This window comes from Musca domestica, unplaced genomic scaffold (genome assembly GCF_030504385.1).
Source record: "Musca domestica strain aabys unplaced genomic scaffold, Musca_domestica.polishedcontigs.V.1.1 81, whole genome shotgun sequence".
NCBI classification, from domain to species: Eukaryota; Metazoa; Arthropoda; class Insecta; order Diptera; family Muscidae; genus Musca; species Musca domestica.
The window spans coordinates 2,520,697-2,540,350 of NW_026712412.1; the positions used below are offsets into that span (position 1 = coordinate 2,520,697).

Genomic DNA, 19,654 nt, shown 5'->3' on the forward strand with positions numbered 1-19,654 from the left:
CCCAGCTATCGTCAGGCGAGCCCCGATCTTTGCCAGAAGATCAAGCCCGATGATTAGGTCTTCCGTGGCATCTGGCATGATCAAGAGACGAGCGGGCACAAGTTGACAGCCTAATTCAATAGTTGTTTCGACAGCATGTTCCACATTTCGTTGGGATCCATCTGCCAAAGTCACCAGAGAAGAGCAAGGTATACGTTCGACTCTAAGTACCGCTGCAAGATATTCCTTAATGAACGACGTGGTGGCTCCTGTATCTACCGTGGCAGCGATTTTTCGTCCAGCGATCCCAACGGTGGCCACCAACCTCTTGGGTTCCATGTGGAGTGTCGTGTCTAATTGAGGGGCTCCTTTTCGAACTGCGGACCCGTCTCCCCTCTTTCCTGGCGAGTCCATTTCCCGCTGCTCGTTTCCGACAGCACTCTATGGAACGGATACCTTTTCGTCCGCACTCCCAGCAGAATAAAATTCCCTCATTTCGACAGCCTGCGGCGAAATGACCGTCTTGTCCGCATCTCCGACACGCCGTTCGTGGATTGATCGGGGACTGGCGGGGTATGTTTGGTGGGCTGTCAGCGGGATCTAAACGCCGGTGTTATTCCTTGGATGGTGTCATTAACGGTGGTAGACTCTCCAAGTCTTCGGCCATCGATATCAGTTCGTGCAGGCTCTGGAAGTCACGCCGCCGGATGTACCACAGGTATTCTGGCAGCGCGTTCTTGAAAATCCGCTCCAACTTTTGCTCCTCGGAGTAGTTGCTGTGTCTCATCATGTTCTGCATTCCGAGCGAGTAATCGCGAAATTTCTCCCTTGGACGCTGGCGCCGTTTCCGAATGTCGTCTTCCAAGCGCTCGAAATAGCGAGTTGGCAGGAAGAACCTCTGGAAATCCTCTCGAAAGTCTGCCCATGTCTGCCATTGACGGTTATTGTTTCTGAACCATACCAGTGCCTTACCCTTCACTATTTCTGGCATCATCTTGGGTAGAATATCAATATGTAGCGCGTACATTCCAGCTAACTCCTCAGCTCTTTCGAGAAATTCTAATGGGTCCTGCTCACCATCAAATCCTAAGTTCCACTTTCGCACTTGATCCGCCACCGCCCGGAAATCGATGTTGGTAGGAGCTCTGATTCGGCCAATCGGGGACGTTGGTCGTGTTGGGCTGTTACCCGGAACCGGAACTGTAACTCCACTGGGGCTCGTAATAGCCAAGCTTGGAGTTCTTTTCGGGGAAAGGCTGGCCTTGCTGTCTTTACTGGACGTATGTTGATCATGGTAGTCCTGGTACCGAAGTAACTTTTCCAACTCCTCTGGTTCATGTTCCTCCCCCAAAAATTTGCCGAATCTCCTTCGAAGCTCGTCTACCGTTCCATTTACGTCGAGGCCAAATTCGGTGAGGTAGTTCCCCAGCTCTTCTTTACGTAGGCTGTAAGCCCAGGTGGTCCGCAGCGTTGTTGACATACCTGTATGCCGATGGTGACCCCCTTTCTTGTTGGTACTGATTTTTTTCCTTACTCAGGTCCCTGCTCGGGCGCCACTGTAACGTCTCAGATTCCTCCGTTTGCTGAGGTTAGCTCACGGTGGCCAGAGTTCGTCACAGAAATTTATTTCTGTCAGCAACGGGAGTAAGGAAAATAAGACTCTTTATTAATATGGGATCACCCCGGTTTATTGTTCTTCAGTTCAATTTATTTACAACCGGGATATTACACAGAGTCCTTGGAGTGATCTCGAATATTCGTCCGGCTCCGAGATAAGTGGACTCCTAGCAGCTTCCCCGGTTTCTTATCCCAGTGGCTTCGGCAACTCACTGGACTTGACCCAGGTGTTCTTGAGCGGCTTTGACAACTCGCTCTTCCCCTTCCTGGTGGCTTTACTAACTCACTCAGGTATATCGTTGTCCTGGGCTTCTTTCGCTTCGGCGGTCGCGATTCCAAGATCTTTGGTTTCACTTTACTCACCTGAAGTTGCAAAAATAGGCGGCTTCGTTGATCTAGCCTCCTGTTGGCCTAGTGACTCTCAATCCACTGTCCCCCCTGCAACTTTCTACTTTCCTTTTATAATCCGGTGTCAACAACTTACCGAAGTCCTTTAACTGCATACGCAGGCGCATTGTTGCTAGTTGTTTACAAGTTAGCCGCGCAATGCAGTCCCTACGACGTGCATTTTTGTTGCTAGTTGTTTACATGTTAGCAACGCATTGCAGTCCCTGCAACGTGCGTTTTGTTGCTAGATGTTTACGCATCACAGTTCCAGAGACTTGCGTATTGTTGCTGGTTGTTTTCGAGCCAGTAACGCATTACCGATCCAACGACGCGCGTTTTGTTGGTAGTTGTTACAAACAAGCAGCGCATTGCAGTCCCTGTAACGTGCGTTTTGTTGCTACTTGTTTACGATTTAGCCACGACGTACGTTTTGTTGCTACTTGTTTTGAAGGTAGTATCGACGTGCGTTTTGTTGCTACTTGTTTACAAGTTAGGATCGACGTGCGTTTTGTTACTACTTGTTTACAAGTTATCATCGACGTGCGTTTTGTTGCTACTTGTTTACGATTTGGCAACGACGTACGCTTTGTTGCTACTTGTTTTCTTAAGTTAGGATCGACGTGCGTTTTGTTGCTACTTGTTTTTCTTAAGTTAGGATCGACCTGCGTTTTGTTGCTACTTGTTTTTCCCCCGATAAGCGGTCAGTGGCAACAATCGAAAATAAAGGGAAATATAAGTTTTCTTCCAATTAATCCAGAATTGCCATATATTTACTAAAAAAAAGGATTCATAAAATATAAATAATTTCCGCTAATTACCGGAACCAGACACGTTTGTGTGACCGGAAACGAGCCTGCGACTTCCGCCATCACAATATGAGCAAAAGTTAACCTTCTATCCCAATTCGTTCGAAACGGCGTGATTACAACAGACAGACAATGAGGGAGGCGGACTACGCTGATCAAGAATATACAGACTTTGTTGGTTCTTACATGAGTATTTCAATGAGTTGCAACCGGAATAACGAAATCAATATAGACAAGTTTTAGCTGGAAAGAAGAACGACGAACAGGAAATAAGTACAAGAAAAATTACTAGTCTCATGGCTTGCAAGGTAGTGACGAAGTGTTGAAGTTGAAGATTCAGAGTCACAGGAGAATTTGCATGGATTTATTGAAGCTGAGATAGGCGATGATTCTCTAACAAATAATACGAAGTGTGCAGCAGTTAACGACCACATCAGCAGAAGGGTCGTCTAAAATTCAACATTTAACGTAAGAGATATATAACAGCAGGTTGAAAGGCAGACTGTACCAAGACAACCAGGAACATCTGCTTGTTTAAGTGAATACATGGTTATGGTACCAGACTTCGACCCAGTTAAAGGAAATATTACATCAAACCACTTCATTGACAAGGTTGAAAAGTAGTAAATGTTACACGGATGGTCAAATGAAACAGCCATGTTTGCAGTTCGTCGTAAAATTAATAGTGTCTATAAAATGTAGATAAAAACCTTTACAAGTGGTGAAATATTGACCATAGGGGAAAGAAGAAGCACGGACGTGGCTTCGACGTTGTCGTACATCATAAATTACATCAATGACGGTAGAATAACAAAAACACTTTTAGCTATGAACCCTGAGACAGAACTATGAATGTCGTTGGAGAAATTGACCGTACCAACGTATGCAAGGAAGCATAAAAATAATGATGAGGATAACAAAAGCACAAGTGCTCAGGTGGAGCGTTACCAAGGAAGCAACATATTTTAATTGTAATAAGATCGAACACGCATGAACTAGTTGTCCACAACCATTGAAGAAGCCAAAGAGTAGTAAATGTTCAATGTTTGGTCACGATGCTTCGCAATGCATAAATAAATGCACAATCGTGGAAGCTGACAGGATTACTGTCCATCATTTATTTAAGAGGTTACGACCATTGGTAAGAATTTTGAAGGTTTTGTGGACACAAAAAGCGACTTTATCTTAATGCGGAAGGCTTTATTTGCAGAAGGTGCTAATATGGAATTGAAGTCAAGAAGAATGAAAGGTTTTTGTGGATCTATTATTCAGAGTGAAGTGAGCATCGATTTGAAAGTGAAGTCAACAATGTCAAGTACATTTATTATCGGAGAAAGTCTGAAAGAGCAACAAAAAGGTAACTTAAAAATACTGACGTCATATGAACATTGTATTGCTGAAAACCTTGAAAATCTTCGGTGTTGTAAAAGTACACAAAGGGAAATAAGTCTACAGCCAATTCTAGTGTTGGCAAGATATACCAAGTTACATTTTCTCAAAGACAAATTGTGTCAGATATAATTGATATGCTGCTTTGATGTCGTATTATTCGTCCAAGTGATTCGGCATATGCAGCTTCAGTTTTATAGGTAAAAAAGGCGAACGGTGAAAGTCGCGTGTGCACGTATTATTGAGCATTTAATGAAGTAACCATCAAAAAGCAGTGATTGAAGAGCAGCTTTCATTGTTATCTGGAAATAAGTATTTTAAGACGATAGACATGACGTAAGGATAATACCAGGTAGCATCCAAGGAATTAGTTTCATTACCAACACAGTCTCTATAAGTATAATGTAATGCCTTTCGGATTAACAAATGCCCCAGTGGTCTTGCAAGAAATAAGTAAGTTGAAAAATCGAAGAATAATCATAAGCTATGTGGATGGGGTAATAATCCCGAGCCTGACGATAAGTGAAAGACTCCAAGTTATGGAAGAGTTCCTAGTAGCCATAGAAGAAGGATTGACGCCAAGGCCAAGTAAATGTTCGTTCCTTCAGGAGAGTGTAAGTTTATTACGACATCCAGTGAGTGCTAATGGCATACGCCATGGAGTAGAAAAGACAGTAGACATAAAAAGGTTCGAAGACCCGAAAGCTCAAGTTTTTTTGTCATTACTAACTTCTTTCGAAAGTTCATGCCAAAATATAGCCACATAGCAATGTCACTGATAAGACAAATGAAAAGGGGTGCCGTTTTTATGTGGAAAGATCCCGAGGAAAATTCTTTCATTACCCTGAAGAACAAAAGTACAATACAACCAGTCTTAGCACTGTTTGATCCAAATAAAGGACATGACGGATGTTTCTTCTGTTGGTTTGTCTGGAACTTTGCTTCAGCGTGAAGATAATGAATTCCGTCCAGTTTCCTACTATGCTTAGAATTTACCTACTCGGAAAGTGCTTCAAAATTGTCACAGATTGCAATTCCAAAGCATTAAAAAAAGCAACGCCTCCATTATCCCCTCGTAAAGATATTACAGGTGTTTGATTCTATCGTTACCCATCGCTCAGTTGCGAAGATGACTCATGTGGATGGGACGAGCTGATGTCCAACGTGACCTTCATGTCAATACGAAACAGTAGCGGGAAATATGTTGGTACTCACAATGAACATTATCGACTGGGTTTATAAACTGCAAGTGTCTGATAGCAAGCTAAAACATATCTTTGAACTCCTTACTAGTAATTTACTTATAAGAAAATAAAACAAAGTCAGGTCAAGGCGGACTATTTCATTGAAAATGGAAGGTTATTTCGAATAGTTAATGAGTTCATGAGTTCGTTGATAGTTAGCCCAAAAGGGACGAAGAGTCAAGAGTTGCCGGATTGTCAAGTCTCACAGACAGTTGTTGAGTTTGTCGTCGTTGATCATTGACCCAGAACGGACATATTTAAGGAGTCTACAGCATGTTGCATTTTTAACTTTGTATTGTACTCCCAAAATTGCATTTATTTTAAAAAAAAACCTGAATTATTAAATATCTAGTTTATTCCTCCACACACAATTTGCTGAGCGAACAAAAATTTTTTCTCTTTGTTCAATTCAATCCACTTTGAGAACTGCGATTAAATATGTGCCATCAATAATAAATTAGAACATGTATGGAATAAATAAATTACGGCATTTTAAAATGTAAAATAGGACATTTTTAATAATTGTCAGGAAGATAAAAATCACAATACTTTCAAAATTTATGAATAGACATTTTTTATACCCTCCACCTTGGAAAGGAGGGTATATTAACTTTGTCATTCCGTTTGTAACATCCCTAAATATTCGTTTTAGACCCCATAAAGTATATATATTCATAATCAGCATAAAATTCTAAGTCGATTTAACGATGTCCGTCTGTCTGTCTGTCTGTCTGTCCGTCTGTCTGTCTGTTGAAATCACGATACAGCCCACATTATTTGACGTAGAGCTCCAAAATTTAGCAGAGCTATTTGCATTGTGTCTAGGATGGTTGGTATTGAAAATGAGATATATCGGTCCACGTTCTGGTATAGTCCCCATATAACGGTAACTCCCGATATTCGGTATTTTGATGATTTATGCCACATTTTTTCACGGATTTGTCTTAAAATTGGTATTTGTAGGTCATAGCGGGTCCCTGAGCGTGTGGCAAAACATTGCATGTATGGGTCCATAATTTGGTATAGTCCCCATATAACGGTACCTCCCGATATTCGGTATTTTGATGATTTATGCCACATTTTTTCACGGATTTGTCTTAAAATTGGTATTTGTAGGTCATAGCGGGTCCCTGAGCGTGTGGCAAAAAATTGCATGTATAGGTCCACGTTGTGGTATAGCACCCATATAAACGTACCTCCCGATATTTAGTATTTTAGTTTTTTTACCACATTTTTTCACGGATTTGTCTAAAAATCGGTATTTGTTGGTCATAATGGGTTCCAGCTTCGGTGGCGAAACATTGTAATTATAGGTCCACGTTTTGGTATAGCCCCCATATAACGGTACCTCCCGATATTCGGTAATTTGATGATTTTTGCCACATTTTTCAGGGATTTGTTCGAAAATTGGTATTTGTTGGTCATAACTGGTTCCAGCTTCGGTGGCGAAACATTGCATGCATGGGTCCATGATTTGATATAGCCCCCATATAACGGTACCTCCCGATATTCGGTATTTGATGGTTTTTGCCACATTTTTTCACTGATTTGTCTAAAAATTGGTATTTGTGGGTCATAATGGGTTCCAGCTCCGGTGGCGAAACATTGTAATTATAGGTCCACGTTTTGGTATAGCCCCCATATAACGGTACCTCCCCATAATCGGCATTTTAATGGTTTTTGCCACATTTCTTCTAATGTTTCTTTTACTCTAAGGTGGAGGGTATTAAAAGTTTGGCCCGGCCGAACTTAATGTTTTTTTACTTGTTTTATTTTATATTTGTTTCCAGTTCGACGTTGTGGAAAATGGTCTTCCAATGTCAAAGCTCATGCAAATATTCTCCCAGCAAGCATCTATGATAGATGCTTTAATATCACACTTTACGGAACTTATTGCAAAAAGAAGAAAATTTTACAGGGCAGATGAAATTCATAATGGTATGTATCCAAGTTTTAAGTAATCATTACAAGTTTTTAATCATAACACATTTTAGACTATAAATACACAAGCAATAAAGTTCGTTCTGGCCGAACTTTTTATAACATCGACTGTAAAATCTGAAGATTAAATATATATTACAAACTTCATATACCAAATTTCTTTAATTTTGTTTAAAAAAATCCGTCTGAAGCAAAATACCAAACCATCAGCTATATAAATCATTAACCACAAAGTAAACCTGTGAAAATGTAGCAGATTATGAAAGTAGTGTAAAATGCAATGTCACTGACAAGACTAATGAAAAGTTGTGCCGTTTTTTTCTGGAAAGATCCTGAGAAAAATTCTTTCATTACCCTGAAGAGCAAAATTACAATACAACCAGTCTTGGCACAGTTTGATCCAAAAAAAGAACATGGTGGATATTTGTTCTATTGGTTTGTCTGGAACTCTGCTACAGCGTGAAGATAATGAATTCCGTCCACTTCCCTACTACAGTCGTAGGCGTAATAAAAATAAATGAAAAATGTGGCAGTCATGAACTTCCGAACAAGCATGCCAACACTGTTCTCTTAATAGACAAGGCAAGATCGACGAATCGGTTTTGGTTAAACAAAACCAACTTACATGGCTATGCTATTTCGTTCATTTAGAACGAAAGCATAATAAGTGCAGAAAGATGAAAATGTTTAAAAATGCGGGTGTAGGATTTAGAAGATTTTCCAAAAGAACTGCAGAAGAAGAACTGCATTCTAAAATACCAAATTTGGAACAATTTCGTGGTTAAATGAGTCTAGGATAATAAAAATATCGAATATCGGCGGATATCGTTATATGCGCCCTACATAGAATTAAGTATTTAGTGTTCTCAACCGGAGCTAGAAATCAATATGAACTAAATATACCAATTTTTAGACAAATCTGTGGAAAAATGTGGCAAAAATCATTAAAATAACGAACATCGTGAGGTACCATTATATGGGAACTAAAAAAACACGTTCAACGTTGCGCTAATGTAGCTAGGACCCACTGTGACCTAAAAATTAAAATTTTTAAACAAATCCATGAAAAAATGTGACAAAAATCATCAAAATACCGAATATCAGGAAGAACCGTAATATTGCGGCTATATCAAAAGATGGGCCGATAGGTCTCATTTTCAATACCAACTATGTATCGTGATTCCATTTCAATTTTATGCTGATTATGCATATATATACTTTAACGGGTCTACGACGAATATTTAGGGAAGATACATATGGAATGACAAAGTTAATATACCCTTCTTGTCAAGGTGGAGGATAAAAAAATGTGCCGCATTTGTGTATGATCAATACGGGAAGAGCGCCATCTTACAGCTTCCGGTATTCTCAGTGCACACTTGCTATTTGGGAATTAGCCAAAATATCCAGGGGTGCTCTTGAGAGGTTAGGATGTAAGTAAGGAAGCGTCTATCTGATCTGTGGTTAATATGGAATATGGATGCTCTGAATTGAATCACATGCCACCAGACAGGCACCCACAAATTGAGAACAGATAAGACCACTGTGACATGCATCTAGTGTACTACTTGTGACCTAAGCCCCAGCTTTTCGCAATGGCGTTCCTGCATGAATAGAGTGCAATGAGGCCTTTTTAGTACGCTACTCGGTGTTCTTATTTAGTTTAAAACCTGGTCCTGGGTCGTACTGAAATGTTTGGGGCACGAGGAGAGATTCAGTGTAACTTCATTCGAAAATTGATCTATTTTGCGTTTCTTTGTGAATAGTACAAGTTCTGTATTAGCCGGGCTTACCAGCAAAAATTAAGATTGAAAATGCAGGACGTATCAGTGCCTTTGCCTTTACGTCATTGATATGCTGTAGATTTTTTATGCTTAATCTTTGTAGATAAAGAAGACTTAGTATGTCTTGATGATCGAGCGCATATTGTTTCCGATAGTTCTTGACAAAATGATGATGTTAGAGTAGCGCTTCAATTTCCAATTACCAACGTTTGTGTTCCGCAATCAGCAACATTGTTGTCAGTGAGATGTAGTGTTGTTCCATTGTTTTGAACTGGGAAAACAATGATTTTCTTACATTCCAAACTAGGTTTAGGGTACTTTATAATAAAATGTAATAGCTTACTGTCTAAAAGGACTTTAACAAGAGACACTTCCTACAAATCTGTAATAGTTACATTTATATTATCTATTTCCATTACATTTTTCAGGTCTTTAGTATCTAAAAGCATGGGGTTAATTATTACTATCTTTGCTAAGATGACTGACAATATTAATGACTCGATTTCGCAAATTATTATTCGATTTCTAGAAAGTAGGGTCTCATACAAGTGATCCGGTTTGTTTAGGCTTTGTCATTGAATAATTTTGTTCCTGAGTTTTTGTGTTTATTGATATTTGTCTGTTCATAGCGTTTGTGATTTCTTGTTGTTTAAATTTAAGTCAATCGAAGTCATCAAAGTCAGGCGTTCCAGCAATTATTTTAAGAGTTATTCCTACCACATTGATGCTCCTTGCATGTCTGTGGTGAACTTCTAAAGTTGTTAAAAGGTCTCGTATCCGCATTGTATCGGAATTTAGTAATGTAACCATGTGTGATAAAGAAAAATGTTTGGTGAGGCTTTCAGTTTCATATGCTATGTATGTCTCAAGTAGTCAAAATCTCTCCAAATAATCACGTTGCCGTCTGTAATCGGGATGTATTTACTGTTGGAATAGTCCATTAGTGTTGCTGTAGTTGGACGGATGGATAGTATCATTGTCAAAATCAGCTGAAAGAGGTAATTAATTCAAAAAAAGGTAGTAAGGGCGTGTTCGTATTATTTTAAATTGTCCTTGTGGACTACCCTCCCTTTTATAAGAACAGTTGTTCCTAGATCTGCTTCAACTATTTTCTCAGAATATAGGGGGGTTAGTTTATTACCTAACCGTTTATTGTTCCTTACCATCAATCTGTCTCCAACATTAAATGATCTATTCTGTCGAGACGATGTGAGTTGAGCGTTAGTTAATCTTTCTTTCACCTTCTCTTTACCATCTTCCGATGAAAAGTGAATTATGTCTATTGGTCTTTGGTTTGTCGCAGAGTGTATGGTTCGGTTATATTTCACTGTTGCAAGTAGGATTAGATCAACCGTACTCTCAATCTTTTTTTTCTAATTTGAGGCATCTTGAGATCTCTGAAAGGGTACTGTGAAAGCGTTCAACTTTCCCGTTTGAAGTACTATTAATGGGTGGATGCGTAGGAAATATTGAAACCAAAGTTGTCTCGCAATAGGGATCATATTGTCTCGGACTTTTCATTGTCGCAGTAGACATTCTTCGTATGAGGAAATAAATTCATTAATTGTAATATTGGACCTTTTAGGTCAGCTATGGTTCGTGAAGGTATAGTCTGTACAGTAGCGAATTATGAAAATTTATCCACACAGGTTAGAAAGTATTTCTTATCTGTGGAAAATATATCGATATGCAGCATCTCACCAACATAGGAGGGGTACGGTGTTAAACCCATCTCCTGTTTCCTCTGGTGCCTAATATATTTCGCTTTGGCGCATACTCTACAGTTTGCCACAACTTCGTTTGCTATCCTAACCATGTTTGGGAAGTAATAGTCTGAGAGAAATTGTGTAACGTTTTCCTGTGCTGCTCTATGAGCACGATTATATTCAGTAACAACTATCTCTCTTTGTTCATTTTAATCAAAAATATCTTGAACCATATTCTTGCAATGCCAAAATTTTGTTCTTGGAAAAAGACTTACCAATTCGTGCGGGATGCACGCAAGAGTAGGCAGATCGCAATGAATGGAATTTACAAAATTTGGGCCGACTACTAACTTCACATCATTGACTAGAGTGTTCTTGTCAGTGAAGTCAATCATATGACGGACTTTCTCCGAATAAATGATGAACTTTCTAGTTTTAGGAAAGTTTGCCTCGTGGAGTATAATCTGTTGTTCTTGAAACAGTCAATCGTATGAGTTAAAATATCTCACTGTATACTGTCGCTGCCTCTGATGAGATATCATCTTCCAATGCATATAAGATCTGAGAATCTGGATTCACGGTGTCGTGTGAATTTAATTCCAAACAATGTATGGCATGTCTTGAGAGGGCGTCTGCCACATAATTTTCTTTTTTAGGTGTGTGGAAGATTTTGGCGTTATGTTCATCAACAAAGGCCATACAACGTTTGATTTTTGCGTTTGGGTTTTTGTCTGAGACCGCAAACGTAAGGGGTTGGTGGTCCGTGGCCTAACACCATAAAGGTAGTTTCTCAATTTTCCTATAGCCCAAACAAAAGCTAATAATTCACGCTCATTAGTGGCATAATTTAGCTCCCTTTAGGTCAATGATCTGGAAATCATTGTTATAGGCCTACCACCTTGAGACAACACTGCCCCTAGTCCTAATGCCGAATCGTCTGTTGTCAAATTAAATGGCTTCTTAAAGTCAGGGTATAACAGTCAGACATCTTCGGAGGCAAGGATTTCTTTCAACTTTTGGAAAACTTGGAGTTGAATTTCATCAAAATTAATCTTAATTTTCCTTGATTGAGAGGCGCTAACCTTCCCAATGTCCCCTTTTAAAATGTCATACAGAGGTTTTGCTATTGAAGCAAAGTCTTTAATAAAACATCTGTAATAACTTGTCAGGCCTAGAAATGACCTGATGTTATAAAGTGTAGTGGGCTATTCGTAATTGCGAATCGCCTCCACTTCTTCTGGGCACGTTTTGATGCCATCTCTAGATACGGTGAAGCCAAGATATTCAACACTCTCCTTAAAAAAGTGAGATTTTTCACGAGAAACTCTCATGTTGGCTTCAACCAATCTAGTCAAGACCCACGAAATGTGTCTAATGTGGTCTTCCTCGTTTTCGGAAAAAATTATAACATCGTCCACATAAACATAACATGTCTTTCCGATTTGTTCTCTCAAAACATAATCAATGGTCCTTGAAAAAGGCTAGGAGCATTTTTCAGGCTAAAATGAAGTCTACAAAATTCATATTTCCCGTTTGCCACCGAAAATGAAGTTTTCTCTCTATAGAGTGTGACGACGAAAGTCGGTACCCTCGTTTTCGTCCCAACCAATGTTATTATTCTTGTTATGTTTGTTGTTATTTTTGTTAAAAATGAATTATTGAATAAATATGAATTCCCCATTTAATTTACTGCCCTCGTTGAATTTTTTCCCGCCTGATCGATTGGCCCTCATTGTTGTTTATATGTTTTGTGACATCAAAACAACATACCGTTAGGACAATGCATTTCGTCGACGACCAAAACAAGCAACAACAACAAACCTGCGTAGTTGAATTGAATGCGTCGCTGACTCGAAAAAAACAAGTAGCAACAACAAGCCGGAGTGTTTGAGTTGGATGCGTCGCTGACTAGAAAAAAACAAGCAGCGGCAGAAGGGCTGTGTTAGAATGGAATGCGTTGCTCATTTGAAATAATAACAAGCACCAACAACATAATTCGGCAAAGTGATGCTGATAGTAAGTCGGTGATGATTGGTTGCTGTTTGTTACAGAAGGGGATCAGGACAATGGTATAAAAGAGGAAAGTGATTGACGGATGGGGATCAGTTGTTTTATCAAAGTGGCAAAGGTGACAAGTGCGTGGAAGTCCAAAACGAACCAAGACCCAGCGAAGCAGTTTCTTTCCTTAGGTGAGTCAGAGTAGTGCAAGCCCCCAAAAAACCCTTGAAGAGTTCGTATCCCTTGGGTTCTCGGTATATTAGACAAAACCCTTGAAGAGTTCGTATCCCTTGGGTTCTCGGTATTATAGGTTAACCCTTGAAGAGTTCGTATCCCTTGGGTTCTCGGCTTTCAGCAATAACCCTTGAAGAGTTCGTATCTCTAGGGTTCTCGGTATATTAGACAAAACCCTTGAAGAGTTCGTATCCCTGGGGTTCTCGGTATTATAGGTTAACCCTTGAAGAGTTCGTATCCTTTGGGTTCTCGGTATTTTAGGTTAACCCTTGAAGAGTTCGTATCCCTTGGGTTCTCGGTTTTTAACGATAACCCTTGAAGAGTTCGTATCCCTTGGGTATAGCGTAGGATCTTCAGGGCCTAGAATTTCCCGCTCTCTTTTCCCGCTGTAGAACCACTTAAAGGATCAACTAGAAAAAGGGGTAACTTTTAACCACGAAATTGGAGGACAGGTCTCTACCCGCAGGAAGCGATCGGTGAACTTAACCAGGTCACCGCCGGAAACAAAGGATATACCCAGCCAAATGTGGATCTGAGAATCGGGTGAACTTATCCAGGTCACCTACGAGAGAACGAAGTTACCGGGGCAGTTGTGAACTTTGCCAGGTCACTCCAAATCACGGAAAGAGACCAGATTTGGTAGCTTTAAATACTTTTACTGATATAATAATACACGAACTCTCAAAAACGATTCTAATAAAGACCAAACTGAATTAAAAACTCAACAAAACTGTGTTATATCTCTCTCAGTCTCGATTTGTACAAATTTCTGTGACACCCTGGCCTCCGAGAGCTCATCCCAGCAACCGGAGGAAACTTGTGTCGTTAAAGAGGGAGAGTTGTAAAGTACCTTGCTTTGCCAAGGTTTGCTAGTATTGCTATCACCTCTGGAATCGGATATTTATCATCGACTGTTATCTATTCTGTTTTCTGAAATCAATGACTAGACGTTTTTTAAGGTTTCTTTGCTCATCTTTTCCCTTCTTATCAACAACCCAGATAGGGTTATTGTATGGGGACCTAGAAGGCCTTATTGTTCCAACTTTTAACAATTCCTTTATTTCAGAATTTACAAATTCCGTCACACCCATTGGGTATGGGTAGAGCTTGTAATACGTGGGATCAGTCGTAGAAGTACGAATTGTGGCCACGATATTCGTATTGTATGGAAGTGCCTCGTCGGGGTTTGCAGAAACTTCCGACAAATTTTGCATCATTCCCTTAAATTTCTTCGATATGCCTTGAGGTACCTGCATGTCCTTAATTTTTTTGAAATTTACATTTGCACATCTTAGGAATTGAAGTTTTTCTATTCCGGAATTAGTTTTTTTTTCTTTATTGTCTGCAAGAGTCTCTTTGATCCTTGACCACTTGGAGATGGAACGTCACTGTAATGATTCCTATATTTTATCGATTGTCTAAAACGAGCTGAATCATCAACGTCCATAGGTTCAACTCGACTCTGTAAATAAGACTTATTGTTGTCAGACCTACGCCCTTTCGTGAAATGAGGATATTTCCTTACATAAGTTTCAGCTGAGGAAGATCCAGTTGTCGCTTGATAATTCCTTAAGTTTTCTTTATGGTCGCGAGATCTGGCAAAATTAGACGGAAACTGATACCTCTCCCTATTAGATTCCACTTCCTGAGCTAAAGCTAATGCGGAAGGTAGATCAGTCGGCCGAGCCGAGAACAGTACATTACATAATTCCTACTTTGTACTTGATATGAATACTCGAAGTGCAACCATTCTATATTTTTCATTAAGTGAGGCGGTAATTGTTTTGTCGTAGGTCATCAATGTCTTGTTAGTCAATAAAGTAAGTTTCTTCTCAACTTCATCATAATATTCCAGAAGTGTAAGATTTTCTTGCCGGAGGGTTGATAATTCTTGTTCAATGGGGTAAATCGGACGTTTGTCCGAGTATGTGAAATCGGGACGGGCAATAATTGCCTTGAAGTTAAGAAGTGTATTGAAGGAAGACAAGATCATATCTGCTGGTCCCTTTATTTTATTTTGCATGATAGCTACGGCCTGATAGTGCCTCGAGCTGCCATCATATTTCTAAAAAGTTTATAGGCTGTGTGAGCCGCCTGACGCCATGAAACGTAAGTTTCATGCTTGCCCTCAAAGTCCGGTAAAGATTTTATAATGTCTAATGATTCCTCGCATTGTACTCCCGGTACAATGGATATTTCACTATAAGTCTCAACGTCTGGTGTTGAAACTACGATTTCACTAAACCTGTTTTCAATCAGTTTCAATTGTTTATCAAAAGTCTGTCTTTGGACAGCTAAAGCTGCCTGAATGGCAGAATCCACCAGGGACCTTATTTGCTCTGATGTCGATATTTTTACAGATTCCCTGACCACTGAAATGTTTTTATACCTTCAATCAATAAGTCCACTTCTTTGTCCACAATACTCATTAATTTTCGAAAAAAAAGAAAACTTCGGTCACCTTCGCAAGCACAACACACTTAGTTTTTAGTTAAAATAAACTGAAATTTACATTTAACTTATCACTCTACTTACAACGTAATATTTTAGATACATTTTACAGCTAAGTATTTGACTGCATTCGTTGACAAGCTGGCAGTTCGGTTGATAGACTTGCTGGTTCCCTTAGTTTCTTCTTCTCGCTGCCCAGGCTATTTCGAAGCTCTGGTGACAATGCGACAAATTTCTTATTTTATTAATAATTTGTCCTTTCTGCGCTTAGCGCTTTGAACTTTTAATTTTTTGTTTTTGTTTGCATTTGTTATATTGTCCCGTAAGATGACGAAAGTATTTTCTAGCAGTATCTGTATCTTTGGTCATGTCAGCTACGACAAAAACATATACATGCTCTACCTGTGCGCTTGTTGTCAAGAGCAACCCACACAGTGTCGGCTGTTGTATTTGTGGAGTGTTTTCCGACATATAATGTGTCGAGGTGTCAAGAGAACAACACAGTTGTATGCACATAGGAAGTCAATGATTTTTATTTAAGTGTCCTACGTGTATTAAGAGCTCTGATGATAAGGCAAATGTCTCAACATCAGCTATTGAATGTGCAGAGAATGCTAACAGTATGGAAATTGGTGCCGATGTTATTGGAACAATGCAGAATTAGTTTGAATCATATTTGCTATGCGTTGAGGAGCAATTTGAGAGCTTTATGCTTAAAAATAAGGGTGTTGTGAAAACAATACTGTCGAAGGTTAATGATAGAATTTGGAAAGCTGAGGAGTTAGTCCGCCGGTGCCAAGATGCTGAACATGCAGAAGATGAACAAGCTATGCAGAAAACAGATGCTCAAAGTGATATTCTTACAAGGCGTCTCAATCGATCCATCAAACTATTAGTGACTTGCCTGATGGCATTAAACAATTAAGGGACCCTGTGCTAAGAATAGCCACCTTGTGTGGTGTTGATGTAAGACCCTGTTGTTATATTTCGAAAGGTATGTGCTTGTAAAATTCAATTCTGTACTTGTTAAAGATTACCAAAAGCATCGAAATTCGCTGTAGCTTAGTGATATTCCTGGGGGTAGGTATGGTCACCATAACCGCGCAGCCTCGAAATTAATGTATCTTTATCGTAAATTGTGGAGAAACAATAAGATAAGCACTGGTTTTGCTCCCAGATGGAAGGGAGGAAGAATTTGATATTCCCCAGTGTTTCAGTACGCTAAAAGGTGATCGTATTTCTGCTGCTGATAATTCATTTGTTGAAGGTGTTGATCCTGCTGTTCCTGTTTAACAGCTGAATGCTGATGTGCAGTCGTTAGTGGAGCTTGTTGAGTACTTTAATGTACATTATATAATATTATTTATTTGATTTTTATATTTTCTTGGTATTTGTTATCTTTTACATTATTGTTGATCGTTTGGGCTCTATTGTTATTATGAGTTTTTCAACCAACTTAGGTGAAGTTTTTAGCAATTATAGTTTTTTGTTGAATCAGCTATGCAATTTTAGGGACAATTTTAATGTTGGGCATGAAAATCTTAGAAGTTATAACTTAAGTAAGAATTCATTTAAAATAAATGAATTAACAAATATTTTGGAGGAGAAAGATCTTAATATTTTTGGTGTGACAGAATCTTGGTTAAAACCTACAATTTCGAACGAAGCGAGAAAATGTAGCAGATTATGAAAGTAGTGTAAAAAGCAATGTCACTGACAAGACTAATGAAAAGTGTTGCCGTTTTTTCTGGAAAGATCCAGAGAAAAATTCTTTCATTACCCTGAAGAGCAAAATTACAATAGAACCAGTATTAGTACAGTTTGATCCAAATAAAGAACATGGTGGATATTTGTTCTATTGGTTTGTCTGGAACTTTGCTTCAGCGTGAATATGATGGATTCCGCCCACTTCCCTACTACAGTCGTAAGAGTAATAAAAAGAAAGGCAAATGTGGCAGTCATGAACTTCCGGTAAGCAAACGAAAAGCATAACAAATGCACAAAGATGAAAATGTTTATAAGTGCGGGTGTAGGAAGGTAGATCAGTCGGCCGAGCCGAGAACAGTACATTACATAATTCCTACTTTGTACCTGATATGAATAGTCGAAGTGCAACCATTCTATATTTTTCATTAAGTGAGGCGGCAATTGTTTTGTCGCTGCCTGAATGGCAGAGTCCACCAGGGACCTTATTTGCTCTGATGTCGATATTTTTACAGATTCCCTGACCACTGAAATGTTTTTATACCTTCAATCAATAAGTCCACTTCTTTGTCCAACAATACTCATTAATTTTCGAAAAAAGAAAACTTCAGTCACCTTCGCAAGCACAACACACTTAGTTTTTATATAAAATAAACCGATATTTACATTTAACTTATCACTCTACTTACAACGTAATATTTTAGATACATTTTACAGCTAAGTATTTGACTGCATTCGTTGACAAGCTGGCAGTTCGGTTGATAGACTTGCTGGTTCCCTTAGTTTATTCTTCTCTCTGCCCAGGCTATTTCGATGCTCTGGTGACTTGGATTTATTTTTAAATATTTGTAATTGCAATGCGACAAATTTCTTATTTTATTAATAATTTGTCCTTTCTGCGCTTTGCACTTTTAATTTTTTGTTTTTGTTTGCATTTGTTATATTGTCCCGTAAGATGACGAAAGTATTTTCTAGCAGTATCCGTATCTTTGGTCATGTCAGCTTCGACAAAAACGTATACATGCTCTACCTGTGCGCTTGTTGTCAAGAGCAACCCACACAGTGTCGGCTGTTGTATTTGTGGAGTGTTTTCAGACATAAAATGTGTCGATGTGTCAAGAGAACAACACAGTTGTATACACATAGGAAGTCAATGATTTTTATTTAAGTGTCCTACGTGTATTAAGAGGAGCTCTGACGATAAGGCAAATGTCTCTACATCAGCTATTGAATGTGCAGAGAATGCTAACAGTATGGAAATTGGTGCCGATGTTATTGGAACAATGCAGAATTAGTTTGAATCATATTTGCTATGCGTTGAGGAGCAATTTGAGAGCTTTATGCTTAAAATAAGGGTGTTGTGAAAACAATACTGTCGAAGGTTAATGATAGAATTTGGAAAGCTGAGGAGTTAGTCCGCCGGTGCCAAGATGCTGAACATGCAGAAGATGAACAAGCTATGCAGAAAACAGATGCTCAAAGTGATATTCTTACAAGGCGTCTCAATCGATCCATCAAACTATTAGTGACTTGCCTGATGGCATTAAACAATTAAGGGACCCTGTGCTAAGAATAGCCACCTTGTGTGGTGTTGATGTAAAACCCTGTTGTTATATTTCGAAAGTATGTGCTTGTAAAATTCAATTCTGTACTTGTTAAAGATTACCAAAAGCATCGAAATTCGCTGTAGCTTAGTGATATTCCTGGGGGTAGGTATGATCACCATAACCGCGCAGCCTCGAAATTAATGTATCTTTATCGTAAATTGTGGAGAAACAATAAGATAAGCACTGGATTTGCTCCCAGATGGAAGGGAGGAAGAATTTGATATTCCCCAGTGTTTCAGTACGCTAAAAGGTGATTGTATTTCTGCTGCTGTTCCTGTTTAACAGCTGAATGCTGATGTGCAGTCGTTAGTGGAGCTTGTTGAGTACTTTAATGTACATTATATAATATTATTTATTTGATTTTTATATTTTCTTGGTATTTGTTATCTTTTACATTATTGTTTATCGTTTGGGCTCTATTGTTATTATGAGTTTTTCAACCAACTTAGGTGAAGTTTTTAGCAATTATAGTTTTTTGTTGAATCAGCTATGCAATTTTAGGGACAATTTTAATGTTGGGCATGAAAATCTTAGAAGTTATAACTTAAGTAAGAATTCATTTAAAATACATGAATTAACAAATATTTTGGAGGAGAAAGATCTTAATATTTTTGGTGTGACAGAATCTTGGTTAAAACCTACAATTTCGAACGAAGCGAGAAAATGTAGCTGATTATGAAAGTAGTTTAAAAAGCAATGTCACTGACAAGACTAATGAAAAGTGTTGCCGTTTTTTCTGGAAAGATCCAGAGAAAAATTCTTTCATTACAGTTTGATCCAAATAAAGAACATGGTGGATATTTGTTC

The 19,654-nt window shown here is 38.9% G+C and overlaps 1 protein-coding gene across 6 annotated transcripts in view; it reads left to right on the forward strand.

The window, feature by feature from the left end:
* Positions 1-19,654, forward strand: part of LOC101892885 (putative FERM domain-containing protein FRMD8P1) — a 1,829,920-nt gene that overhangs the window by 1,526,330 nt on the left and 283,936 nt on the right. For 4 of the 6 annotated variants that reach the window (XM_059131212.1, XM_059131209.1, XM_059131210.1 and 1 more), the window contains one exon: positions 7,213-7,360. The exons of the other annotated variants lie outside the window; for them this stretch is intronic. In XM_059131212.1, coding sequence (XP_058987195.1) covers positions 7,213-7,360 — 148 coding nt within the window. The remainder of the gene's footprint in view (positions 1-7,212; positions 7,361-19,654) is intronic. 6 annotated transcript variants of the gene reach the window in all.